At 48.5% G+C, this 11,808-nt stretch overlaps 4 protein-coding genes across 4 annotated transcripts in view; all 4 read right to left on the minus strand.

Moving 5' to 3' along the window:
* The window catches only part of Pmar_PMAR006028 (hypothetical protein), a gene marked incomplete at its 3' end in the record, with an annotated part of 4,597 nt that extends 261 nt beyond the window's left edge, over window positions 1-4,336 (minus strand). The window contains exons 1-16 of the mRNA XM_002774401.1: window positions 4,156-4,336; window positions 3,908-4,005; window positions 3,691-3,821; window positions 3,517-3,636; window positions 3,412-3,475; window positions 3,288-3,370; window positions 2,845-3,004; window positions 2,061-2,188; window positions 1,783-1,911; window positions 1,286-1,390; window positions 1,157-1,229; window positions 1,008-1,103; window positions 825-958; window positions 407-561; window positions 145-350; window positions 1-105 (exon numbers count right to left, since the gene is read on the minus strand). Of these exons, the coding sequence (XP_002774447.1) occupies window positions 1-105; window positions 145-350; window positions 407-561; window positions 825-958; window positions 1,008-1,103; window positions 1,157-1,229; window positions 1,286-1,390; window positions 1,783-1,911; window positions 2,061-2,188; window positions 2,845-3,004; window positions 3,288-3,370; window positions 3,412-3,475; window positions 3,517-3,636; window positions 3,691-3,821; window positions 3,908-4,005; window positions 4,156-4,325 (1,957 nt within the window). The 5' untranslated portion in view covers window positions 4,326-4,336. The remainder of the gene's footprint in view (window positions 106-144; window positions 351-406; window positions 562-824; window positions 959-1,007; window positions 1,104-1,156; window positions 1,230-1,285; window positions 1,391-1,782; window positions 1,912-2,060; window positions 2,189-2,844; window positions 3,005-3,287; window positions 3,371-3,411; window positions 3,476-3,516; window positions 3,637-3,690; window positions 3,822-3,907; window positions 4,006-4,155) is intronic.
* An 85-nt stretch (window positions 4,337-4,421) lies between these two features.
* Window positions 4,422-8,528, minus strand: Pmar_PMAR006029 (hypothetical protein). The gene is made up of 16 exons (XM_002774402.1): window positions 8,301-8,528; window positions 8,127-8,251; window positions 7,818-7,926; window positions 7,561-7,698; window positions 7,392-7,511; window positions 7,252-7,332; window positions 7,123-7,200; window positions 6,910-7,066; window positions 6,649-6,859; window positions 6,376-6,476; window positions 5,927-6,275; window positions 5,717-5,879; window positions 5,368-5,511; window positions 5,173-5,312; window positions 4,768-4,881; window positions 4,422-4,722 (listed from the first exon to the last, which is right to left on the minus strand). The coding sequence occupies exons 1-16, from the start codon at window positions 8,499-8,501 to the stop codon at window positions 4,494-4,496; spliced, it is 2,460 nt and encodes an 819-aa protein (XP_002774448.1). The 5' UTR covers window positions 8,502-8,528; the 3' UTR covers window positions 4,422-4,493.
* Window positions 8,529-8,624: 96 nt separating this feature from the next.
* Window positions 8,625-10,780, minus strand: Pmar_PMAR006030 (Pleiotropic regulator, putative; the record flags this gene model as incomplete). Its single annotated transcript, XM_002774403.1, has 10 exons — window positions 8,625-8,716; window positions 8,775-8,923; window positions 9,026-9,124; window positions 9,178-9,263; window positions 9,401-9,558; window positions 9,617-9,717; window positions 9,766-9,896; window positions 10,093-10,186; window positions 10,234-10,391; window positions 10,441-10,780. 10 exons carry the CDS (start codon window positions 10,778-10,780, stop codon window positions 8,626-8,628), a joined length of 1,407 nt encoding a protein of 468 aa, XP_002774449.1. The 3' UTR covers window position 8,625.
* Window positions 10,781-11,646: 866 nt separating this feature from the next.
* Window positions 11,647-11,808, minus strand: part of Pmar_PMAR006031 (hypothetical protein) — a gene marked incomplete at both ends in the record, with an annotated part of 356 nt that continues 194 nt past the window's right edge. The window contains 2 exons of the mRNA XM_002774404.1: window positions 11,647-11,704; window positions 11,800-11,808. The exon at window positions 11,800-11,808 is cut by the window's right edge and continues 4 nt beyond it. Of these exons, the coding sequence (XP_002774450.1) occupies window positions 11,647-11,704; window positions 11,800-11,808 (67 nt within the window). The remainder of the gene's footprint in view (window positions 11,705-11,799) is intronic.

Genomic DNA, 11,808 nt, shown 5'->3' on the forward strand with positions numbered 1-11,808 from the left:
GAATCGAACTCTCATGTTCAACGCCGCTCGAGCAACCAATTCCATCATCGCCATTTTGGTGGTCGGCGGGTCCAGGTAGTAGAGCCAAAACGAGATGATACTCGCCTGCTGATTCAACGATGGGGCTATCACACTCTTCGGCACCTGCAGTCCAATAATTTCGTGGCGCAGTGACCCTAACCCCATCGCCAACCTCAGAGATCTTAATGATGTGCTCTGAATGCAGTCGATGTAGGAGCATCTGGCACTCCTCTCGATCGATCATGCATCGCTCCGCTACACGAATAGTTTCCGACTTGTAACCCGTCGTTAGTAAATACTGATAAACCCGAGCTCCCACTACACCATACCTAAAGCCAACCAATCGACCATTATCATCATCATACCACATCTCCATGAACTTTACTTTTCGGTCAGTATCGCATGTGTCAACTCCTCAGTAAGCTTCGCCAGTACGTTCTTCCAATCAACTCGGTAGCTAGCCGGCCCACTAGCTGCCATCGCAGTAGCCGCTGCAGTTGCGGCGGCTTTTTTAGAAGTCTTCCGCTTCGCACCAGTACTCTGAGATAATGATCATAGACAAGAACTGGATCACAACTATAGCGATGTTGATAATAGTAGTACTCGCAAGGACTACGACAGCTACTCCAAAGGTCACCTCTATATTAGATGGATCACTCGCAAGCTGAAGTATGAAAATGCTATTCGGTTCAATTCGAAGTTGCTATGAGGTACCAACGGAAATGCTAAGGACGAACGACTCCGATTAAACGATTAAAAACCAGAGAAATCGAGGCAATGACCGCGCGCCACGAAATTCTCACCGCGGTAGCAGCAGCAGCAGCGGCGGTAGCAGCGTTAGTGCAGAGGACCAGAGCATCCTGATGCTTGCTGAAGACGTTGAGGTACTTGATTAACTCATCACGTTGTCGATTCATAGTGGCCGAGGCCGATGAGCCTATCATGAATATCTTAGGTTCAAGCGAGGAAGATACGGAAGAGGTTACCAATGCCGGAAGAAGCAGGAGAGGATGAAGGGGATGAGGAAGGCGACTCATGCCCACGAGTCATCCAATCTAGGAGATCGTCAACTTGAAAGGTATCTGAAAAAAAGATCAAAAAATCAAGAAAGATGAATCGCTTCGCTCCGCCTGACCAGTAGTGCAATCAATCAACTTCATATTGTCCATCAATCCCATTGGAGGCTTCACAGATTCATCCAACATCACCTAAATGATCAACAGCTCATGTTCAAAGACCCCGGTTCGATCCCCGGCCCCTCCACCTGAAATATCCTCCCCGCTGCTGGATTCATCCGCTTCCCGACATACTCCACTGCAAGCTGTTTAACCAGCATCATATCAAGAGCTACTTGGTTCGGCCGAAGGACCTGGAAAATCTACCACTCAACGACACATACTATTCGAAAACCACAGCATAGATGACAACAACAACCACTACCGACACCAGCGTGGAAAAACGCGCACATAATCAACTACATGTAATGGTGACAGTATAAAACTTCCCAGGAAATTCTCGGAAATTTTCGTAGATTTCTATACATTTCCATCAGAATTCGTATGCGAAACCTCCTGAGCTTAGCTGGCGAAAGCGAACACGTATTCCTCCAACACTGATCGAGACATTCACACTTCCACAACACTATTAAATATCGAGTTTTCTCTTATATAATTATTACTAGTCTCACACCATCTACACTACTGCATGGAATATCATCATTTACGGGCGAGCGAGATTAACACCATAATATACCCTCCTTACCCCGCCACCCTCAACCTGGACTGCATCGATCTTCTTCATCAACCTTCGGCTCCTACCACTCTGTTGTCGAGCCTCCCGGGCTTTAGCAACACCGCCGGTCGCCCCTCTTTTACGCGTACCCGCCTTAGCCTGAAAAAGACGCAGAATTACCTTCAAATTCTCAACCAATTCGCACGGCGTGAATGACGATCAACTACTAGTAATATCACCCTAGACAGGAAATAACACTAATGCCCGACTGTAATGACGGTCTTCCACTACTACCACCACTATTATACCTTAGCCGCTGTAGGCTTCCTCCTACTCCTCGCTGGTGCGGTAGCGGCGGCCTCGCCAGGTTGTTGTTCACCCGCTAGAAGAGCTAATTCTGGTGACATCATTAAAAGGTCATCCGCAGCTGTGATATCTGACAACATGAGGTCCATGCACCGAAGATACGAATGAGGTCCAGAAAGAGCAACAAGATACCAATGCCTTTAGCGCCGTTACACTCAACGAACACGAGTACAGCTTTCACTATAAACAACCATCACAACTCGAACGATCCGAGCGAACCAGATTATTATTCCGAGAGCCGCGACTAAAATCTGTTATTGTCTGTAACTTTTTTCCAGTGAGAGATAGCTCATTAGAAAGATCTCGGCGAGCGCTCCTCAGAACTATTTTCGAACTCCGAATATGCTTTGGCCCTGCCGAGCTACGCAAAACTGCTCAAAATCTATGCAAAAAAGTTCGAGCCGATAAACTTCCTCCTCATAAATCACCGCGGTATGGCATTGAGCATCACGAGCATATCTGGGATTTGAATATACCATTGAAAAGTGCCCTCCAAGATCTTCCTAGTGAACTATCTCTCACTGGGAAATCCGTTGAAATATGCAAGTGAAAGACAATAGCACATTCCATTCGGGGCACCCTGTATATGCAGTAGCAAAAACAAAGCAATATAATACTCGAAGGAATAGTAAATACTAAATAGTAAATACTAATACTAAATACAGCAAGAGCGTCTGCCATGGGGAAAGGATCAGTGGCTATTGCGACGAGCTACTTCATCACTACCTTCCTCAGCACCTCCACCTATATCGGGTATCATCGGACTTTCCTCTTCCGGGGACGATGCCGAAAACTCCGCTCCGTCGCTCCTTTCTGGTGTACCCGGCGGGGTTGCCATTTTCTGTTGCAGATCACCTCTCACACATGGCTCCACTCTATACAACACCTGCATCGACCACATGTACGTCCTCATACTAATAAAAGTGATCGTTGAAAAATTTTATTAAACATCGCCTTTTCCTCATGATTTTATTTGTAAAAATTCAGCATGAGCAGTGCTGTAAAATACACTGGCTTTCCTCAGCTGAGCTCAATAACTCCATCACCAATCGCAGGAGTTTATATACCAATTGGGAGAATATATACAAAAACTATCAAAATTTCCCCAGAGTTTCGATATTGTCACCAACACATGTGCAAATCTCACCACACTGAACGTATGAACCTACACTGCTTGTGACGAGCTCTATCAAAGCGGCCTCCACATCCGCTTTTACTTCTCTCATCGGCGGGGCATGCTCCCCAACATACTCTGAAACCGCGATACCCCCGACCCCCATCATCAACACTCACCTCGCCATCGCAATGCTGTGAATTCGATCAGATCATCCCAAGGAACCCTACCCCGTCTCAGCACCTGCCCACCGTTTAAATCTCGCTCGCCCGAAAATATCCTACCTCTGCCATGACATGAACAGCTACTGGCCGGCGACGACCCAGCTGTTGTTGGACGAGATTCATGTATCTGGGGTATCGTAGACGAGCTATGACGGCACTGGGTGATGCACTATATAACACCTAAAATACCGCAACCAGGGATCGAACCGACGACCTTCCGCATGGGATACGTACCAAATGCTGCGGTGGAGCCCCAGCTTTCTCTTGGCTTGGCACTTGAACTTGACGGACCATGTGAGACACTGCTATATTGTTCTGCAGTAGAATCATCAGCGCGTCACGGATGCACGACCAAGTCATTCTATCTGTAAATAAAAGCAACCTGCTATAATTGAACCAGGGACCATTCGGAAGAAAGTGCCGAAGACTCCCCACCACACCAAATTCTCACTTGTAATTTCGTGCATTGAATGAGGAACCTTCGCATCCGTGCGCAAGTCCAATGGCCAACTCAGTTCCTCGTTGACATATTTACTCAACTCCGGGAACCTAAGCATACCACTCCATCCCCAAAACCCAGGAATTCTATACTTATGATCAGATCAATCCTGATCTACATATGATCTCTCTCGCTTGTACAACTCCATCACACGGACGAGGCCATTGACCACAAATCCGTGTTTAGCACAGTTCGCCTACCTCATAGGTCCTCTCGAGAGAAGGCAGCTAGCAACTGCCGATACAGCGGGTCCGAACTGATCAGTGATTATATCGCAACAGAGCTTGTGAACGGCCGCTTGTGGGGCTTCAATCGCCGGAGCGTTGAAGGGGGGTGGCCGAGACGTAGGGGCAGAGGACGAACCAACCATTGCCAAACACTAAAATACCCTCATTGGGAATCGAACCCGGGTCCTCATAAAACACAAGTCACCAGATTCTTCAAAAATGTGCGCGGATATCCCACGGACTATGATAATCAAATACGACTATTACTGCACTCTTTTTTCGAGCATCAAATTTACACAAGTGTCCAACACTCACTCGAGAATGTCCAGATTCGCCATGATCTCGGTGAAATACTCAGGGTAGTGGTCGTGCCGTTCGACCAACTTTCCCAGGTCTATATTCTCCACACCAGAGATGCCCCGAGCAGCGCTCAGCCCCGCCACTTTAACTCCCCATTCCATATACCGATACAGGAATCCTAATACCCAATCACTGCTAGTGTAGCCGTTGATGAACCTTCCTGCTACAACAGCGCGCGCCCTAAAATAGTCTTCCGCACTAACGAATAATAATATTGTTTCTCACCTGCGCCATGATTTTTTATGGTCAGATCCTACGGCAGGCGCGTCGAAAGTCACGGCTATCGGAGCGCCGAGCAGAACAACGTTTTGAACGACATTGAAGTACCCCTTGCTGTACCTACATTAACGATAAGCAGCATCCTAGTGTTAGAAAATATGCATTAGTAGTCATATGTCATATGTCATGTGCATATGCGTAGTCAAGTACGTTTGTTGGCGATGATATGAAAATTCCGATATGAAACTCTGAGGAAATTTAGGGAGATTCTTCTATGTTTTCGCACATCTCCACCCGAATTCACGTGCAAACTTATATGATCGATGACTTCATTCCTGAGCTCAGCTGAGTCAACAAAACAGAAAGAGGTCCAATGCCACCATCGACCCATCCTGATTCCTAGTCACTTACAAAATCTCTAAACATTTGAATATGACGCGCGCACCGTTGCTGATGCCGACTAAGGTGACCGGCCGGTTCCCCACGCAATTTGAATCCATTATGGCGGAAGCCAAGACCTCTCCTGCTACTGATGATCGATCCCGCACAACCTAAATGGAAAAAAAGTACCCTCGCTGGGGATCGAACCAGGGACCTCTCACTTACCAGCCATGTGTTATCCAAGTCTGTCATGTATTTGATTATCCATACCGGGAACATTGCCGTTGCCGCTGCCGCCCCAATGGTCGCCTGCAACCACATACTGGCCGCTTGCTTGGCAATCTCGTCGGTGATGAGACGACGGAGGACCTTTCAAGAGGAACACAAGTAAGAACAGGCATGATGCTCATAGACACTTTAGCTCGATGAAACTCTATTAATACTAAATCATCGATATCACCAAATGTCACACGTCAGAATAGAACTCACGACCTAGCGATACCCAACTTGAGGCATAACCATTACACCATTTCGTCCACCAATCCACCTCTCAAAGCTTCCCCCCTAAACCTACACTTCCGAGTCTGAGCAACTCATGGCTCTCCCAGTTCACTGCGTACACTTCACTCTGTCTGGTAGGGAGCCCATCAAGTCGATTCAGACTAGGACCAGAATCTCCGCTGCAGACCTCGGGTTCGATCCAGGGCAAGATCACATCATCACGATCTCGGAGCCACCTATAACACACGAATTATCACAACATGAAACGCTTCGCTCCGCCTACCCGCCCACACAAAGTCGCAGTTCCAGTGCTCCTGGATCACTGCCCTGGCCTCGATCATTCGCAGCACTATCATTTTTATCCACTTTCCGTCCCCAGGAATCGAACGCACGACCTTTCGCTTTCAACACTGCACTCTCAGCATAAGCATCCTTGAATTCAAATTCGTTGAGATCCCCCCATCTCCTGTTCATCTTGAATCCAGTAAGGCCGACCCCGCCAGCTCCAAACAGCACTGCCACACCAGCCGTCCCAACTGCTGCCAGGAACCCACTCGCTGATATGATCAAACCACCAACCGCCACCCCTAAAGTGCCAAGGCTACCCAGAGCCGTTCCTATACTGGCCAGGCCTGAACACAGAGGAAAGTCCAGAGACCCGCTCACCCTTCTACTACACGGTGGGGTCGAAAAACGGCGGCCCACCACTCGTGATTTATCACCCTTTAGTACCAGCAACCACCGCAGGCGCGGCAAGACCTCCAGTGAGAGCCAGTAGAGCCCCTCCACCCAATGCTGCAGCACCTATCTTCATCCTTCGTGATAGCCTTGACCTGAGGCAACAATAGGGAGTTGGGAGCTCACTGAGCCTCTATGAGGAGAAGTTGTATTTAACAATCGATGAGAGGGTAATTTCTATGACGAGCCCCTAATCAACAACGATGGGAATAGAACCAGAGTCGCATGAACATCATAACAGCAGTCTAACCACCGGACCATTCTTACCCGGTACTGGCCTGAACATGGTCAACTCCTGGCTGGACCCGATTCTCCAGTCGCTGCTGCTGCTTCTGCTGCTGTTGTTGTTCTCCCTCCTCTTCCTGTCCCCTCCTCAACGCTGCATTCAACTCCAATCCAACCTCACACTCCCAAGCCTCAATAACATGCGACGATATACCAAACGCCTTAGCCACCTCAAACAGCGCGCAACGAGTTCCTAAGAAGAACCCAACCTCGACGACCCCTCAAACACACATGCCCTATTACGACTATTATATATATGTTGCTTCGCTCCGCCCTCCTTCGACTTCTTTTTCCATCCCTTCTTTTTCGTCCTCTTCCCACGAGTTCCATCATCCCCAGCAGACCCTTCTGGCCCTCCCCCTAGGAGATTAAGAGTGAGGTCTCGCAAAAGCAAGGATACCTACGATACTGTCAGTAACAGCTCCAGGGCAACTCACAACGTGGGCAGCTACTCACCGACGCCTTTCCACCATCGATAGACATCAAATGTGTTACGAAGCCATCAGACTCGGGAGGTGGTGATCGCCATTGCAACTGAAAAAGTAAAAATAATAAACGCTTCGCTCCGCTCAAAGAAGTTTCTACTCCTCCTGGTAGGTTCATTTCCAGCAATTGAGTCAACGACCTGCTGCATGCATCGTCCGCATCTATTATATCCAATACAACCTGAGACATATCCAAAGGTCGAGCGTACAAGATACGGAATAGGTCCAATCGCTCACTACCTCTAATGACCACCGAGCCCACTTTACTACGGCCTTTCCCAGCTTCGATCCCCTATACTTATTTCTACCCCACTTCGTAGATGAGGAAGACGACGACGACGCCGCCTTCCTACTGGTATCCTGAGGGGCACGTTTCGAGACCCATCCCGACCTGGTAAGGGTCTCCTACATCGCCAATACTCTCCTCCTCCTCCTCCTCGTCGTTATCATTACCATCACTCCCTTTACACTCCTTCCAATCAGCTAGCCATCGTCGGGCTAACACGCTCACTACACATACCCATATACCACCCAGGCTCATCTTCATCTAAATACGATGTTCGCGAGGAGTGGTATGAACACTCTTCACCCAAAAATGTCAGAAACCAACGTGGAATTCGTTAACGCGACAACTGCGGAGCACCAGGCAAGCACTTTCCTTATTACATCACTTGGAAGGCTCCTCAGCATTTTCGTTCCCTCGAAAGTACTACTATCATTAGTCTCTCTAGCTTCCTTCACAGCGTCAAGTCTATTAGCTCTCAGATCGCGATACCTGTCCACGCTAATTGGCATTACATAAGCTATTTCATACCATAAAATCCCCTATCTAGCATTAATAATCAAAGTTCATCCGAACACCTCTCCAACAACACAGCCCCCGTATATACTCCCAGGCACTCTACAAGTACAAATGCGCCCAATTGCAATCAACAGTGAATCTGCTGCATCGATGCCTACACCATACTGCATTACCGTTTCCTCGCAGCTTTGACGGCCATCTTATGAGGTGAGGATAGCGTCGTACTTGCTACCACAGCCGTTGTCGAAGGTCTCTCCTCTTTTTCAGTTGATAGGAGACTTTCTCGCTCCTGTGAGGCCTAGACGGACGCCTCAATGAATAGAAGGACAAATGCCTGCCACACTCACTTTACGGCGTTTGCTATGTTTCCTCTTTCGAGTCGATTCAGGCGGAAACGGTCCACTAGCCTGCACATTCTGTTCCTCTGCTGGACTAGTCTCTGTAGCACTGTCCAAGTCAATCAAGTGCGCGTTCAAAGTGGTCGCACCAGGGTTCGAACCCGGGACCTCTTTCTCCTCATCATGGTCATTACTAACCGTTCCACTCATATCGACGAGGAATGACCATACAATGAAAAACAAGCCTACGATTAATCCCACCCAATCCAGAACAGCGACCTCAGCCACCCAACTTCACGCGCCACAAAATCCCTCAGAGACGTTTGTTTCCATCTTAGGTGTGCTTCGACTTCGCCGACTCATAATCTTGCTTATACATTTTGATCGTCTTGTCGCATTCCCCTGTGATCAGCCTTTCTCCGGATCTACACACAGTCACTCGTGGGCCATACCACTCCTTTTCCAAATCTCTTCACAACTTACTGATCGAAAGCCAAAGCATATATACTCCTCTCACTGCTCATACTCCCCGGCTGAGGTGGTGTGTTGATGTCCTGGAAGATTTGCCCCGAGGCCCAATCCCAGAACAGAAGGTGACCCGCATCCGTGCCCGCCACCATCACAGGCGAGTCCTGACAAATAACCATCAAACAAAGGAAATAATAAATACGCTAACAGTAACGCGCCGAGCACAATATCCCCTGACCGATAATCCGCACAGGTTCGATACTCACCCCCTCATCTCTGATCTTCAGACAATGCATCACTGTACCCGGGATGTTATGATCGATATTACGCTCGAAGACTCCATCGGGCGATCTCCACACCTTGATCTACACAAAGGAGACACCCTTAACCAGGCCATGTTGCCGAGAGCTCAGCCTACGTGATCTGCTGCTGCTGATGCAAACAGCGGTAGCCGAGGATGGACAGCCAATGCTCTCACACCCTTCTTATGATGAGTAAGTGTAGCTGAAGTAAGATACCACCATTCACAGCGCACAGCGAAGATTTCGCGCTATACAAACCACAACCCATCAGCACCACAAACTCCAATAAAAAGATGTGCCTCTCGGGGATCGAACCTACGCCCTTCTATCAAGTACTACTTCGACATTTGCCCGCCTTCAAATCCCACAGCCTGATCGTCGTGTCCATCGAACCCGATATGATTTGGGGTTCCATCTGCTGTGACGCCAGACAGTTCACTGTACTGGTGTGGCCGCCCAAGACGTGTATTGCGTGCTTCGTCCGAATATCCCAAACCCTGAATCATCAACATCAACAACCATTACTAAAGATAAGAACGACCCGCACCCACCGACCTGACAGTAGCATCGCGACTGCCGGTGAACAGAACGTCCAAAGTTGGATGAGTCTCCATGCAGTACACACCGCTCAAGTGGCCGTGATAGCTTCTCACAACCTATACAGGACACCATAGATAGCCATCGATTCGGATAAGGAAGAGTACCGTGTTCATCTCCAGATCCCAGCACTTTACCATATTATCCTCGCCGCAGCTGAAGAGGTACTTCAACCTCGGGTGCAGCTTGAGACCGCGGATGTTATGTATATGACCAGTCAAGGTCAGTTTCAATGCGCCTAACAATATAACACCTGGCTGGATCGAACCCGGGTCACCAGCACGTCAGGAAACGACATTAACCACGACACAATACAGGAACTGCTATGTCTACTCTTCCCTACTGACAGCTCCTCTATTTCCATCTCAGTGTTCCCCGAGAAGTTCGAGCACACTGACGCCCACGAGTAAAAACGTTCTCCCTACCCCTTCTACCTGTTGCTAGGTCCCAAACCTTGATCATCTTATCATTGCCACCACTCACGAAGAACTCATTACTAGGATCAACATCCAAAGCACGCACCCAACCCTGAGACCACTCCAACATACTACCCAATGGCAATCCCCCTGTATGACCTGATGGCCCTGCACGACCCTGTAGAGCTTCCAATCAGGATGCCATTGCTGCTTTGGTCGATGACGACCGATATTCTCATTGATCGCCAGAATGCCCTTAGCCGCCGTACCAGCCGTTCGAATCACCAAACGGCTCTCTCCGGGTAGCCTGTTGATCCCTACACAAGAACCTCTCACGCTTAGGTCACCTCCCCCTCCCATTACTACCTTGTGACGCCACCAACGCTGTGCTCGTGGTCTTCACTGCAGATGCTTCCTGCATCGGTCCAGCAGGGGCAGCAGCCGCACCAGCTGTTGGCAAATTCAACACGCTCATTTTCTGACCCATTTTCGTAACCGACAGGTCGACTTTGCTAAAATTGTCTTCAAAGATTCTCCTCTGCTTAGCCTCTTTAATCTCCGGAGGGGAGGCCACATGATGCGGATAGATGTCCTGAGGCTCCGGCCCAGGCCGCCACAGCTCCAAAGTCCGCTTTTGGTTCAGTCTGACCAAGTCGGCGAACTTCACTTGACTATCAGAAGCGGCCATAGAGGTGCTAGAAGCCATGGACCAAGTTATTGAGTATACTGAGGAATTCTGCACTCCCCCTACATCTCTTGCTGAACAAACCAACACAAGGTCTACATATATTCGACTTCAGGAATCCACAAAATCGATAAGAATTTCCATGTGCGAGTGAAACGCGGGAAGCAACGATTTACGATTATCCTGTCACCCTACCACAACTCAAGAAACCGCAAGCTCCTGGAAAACACACTCTTGATCAATCAAGCAAATCATAACCCTGTCCAGATGAAAAGGTGTTCACTCCAACCCAGCTGCACTACAGTCCCAAAGATTTCCCTATACACTACCTACCCCTGTCTCTACAACGTGCACTCTGGCATGCTTCAACAGTTCAATAACAACCATACCACTACTATGGGAAAGAGATAGGAGTGCTCAGAAATTATACGACTCCATCACAGACGAACTTCTCCAGGAGGGAACGATTAGACAACATAACTCATAGTTGCAGTGGGAGAGGATATGCATGTGCTCAACTACATGAAAGTGCTGAGGGAATTTTAGGCAATTCTTATTCGTCTGCGTACACTTCTACCCGAATTCATATGTAAACCTCGATAATTAGCGAGGAAACTCAGGAGCTCAGCCGAGGAAAGCAAACATACATTCCTCCACCACTAAATAGCTAACATTCTGTCGATCAACTCTATAGAATGCAACCCAAGCGACAGATCAAAAACTAGGAGACTACGTTTCATCACGCCACCTACACACTACCCTTAAACTCAAGTCAAGTGAGTGCCCCACATTACTTGTGAGACTACCTCCAGACACTAGGAATCCATAAACGACCCAAAAAGACAACAATAACCTACCCATACCTGCTGCTGTTAACTACAGCCCTATTAATGAACACCACAATGCGCGTAATCCCGCACCTCTATAGAAAGGTTACCGCCAAGCCTAGGATTAAATCTTCCATCGTGGCCGAATGTGGGTAGTAATAGTCCAATCAAAACTACAACAGGGGAAGGCTGCTTAAGCCTGAGGGCCTCAACCTCACGACC

This window comes from Perkinsus marinus, assembly GCF_000006405.1.
Source record: "Perkinsus marinus ATCC 50983 genomic scaffold scf_1104296958234, whole genome shotgun sequence".
Lineage (NCBI taxonomy): Eukaryota > Perkinsozoa > Perkinsida > Perkinsidae > Perkinsus > Perkinsus marinus.

Excerpts from the sequence above, each read along its gene's own strand:
- Pmar_PMAR006029 (XM_002774402.1), bottom strand. The coding sequence starts at position 8,501 with ATGAGTGGAACGGTTAGTAATGACCATGATGAGGAGAAAGAGGTCCCG. Across the intron at positions 6,477-6,648 it reads CATGTTCAGGCCAGTACCGG|GTCAAGGCTATCACGAAGGA; the intron begins GTAAGAATGGTC and ends TTGTTGCCTCAG. Across the intron at positions 5,880-5,926 it reads CTGCGACTTTGTGTGGGCGG|GTGGCTCCGAGATCGTGATG; the intron begins GTAGGCGGAGCG and ends CGTGTGTTATAG.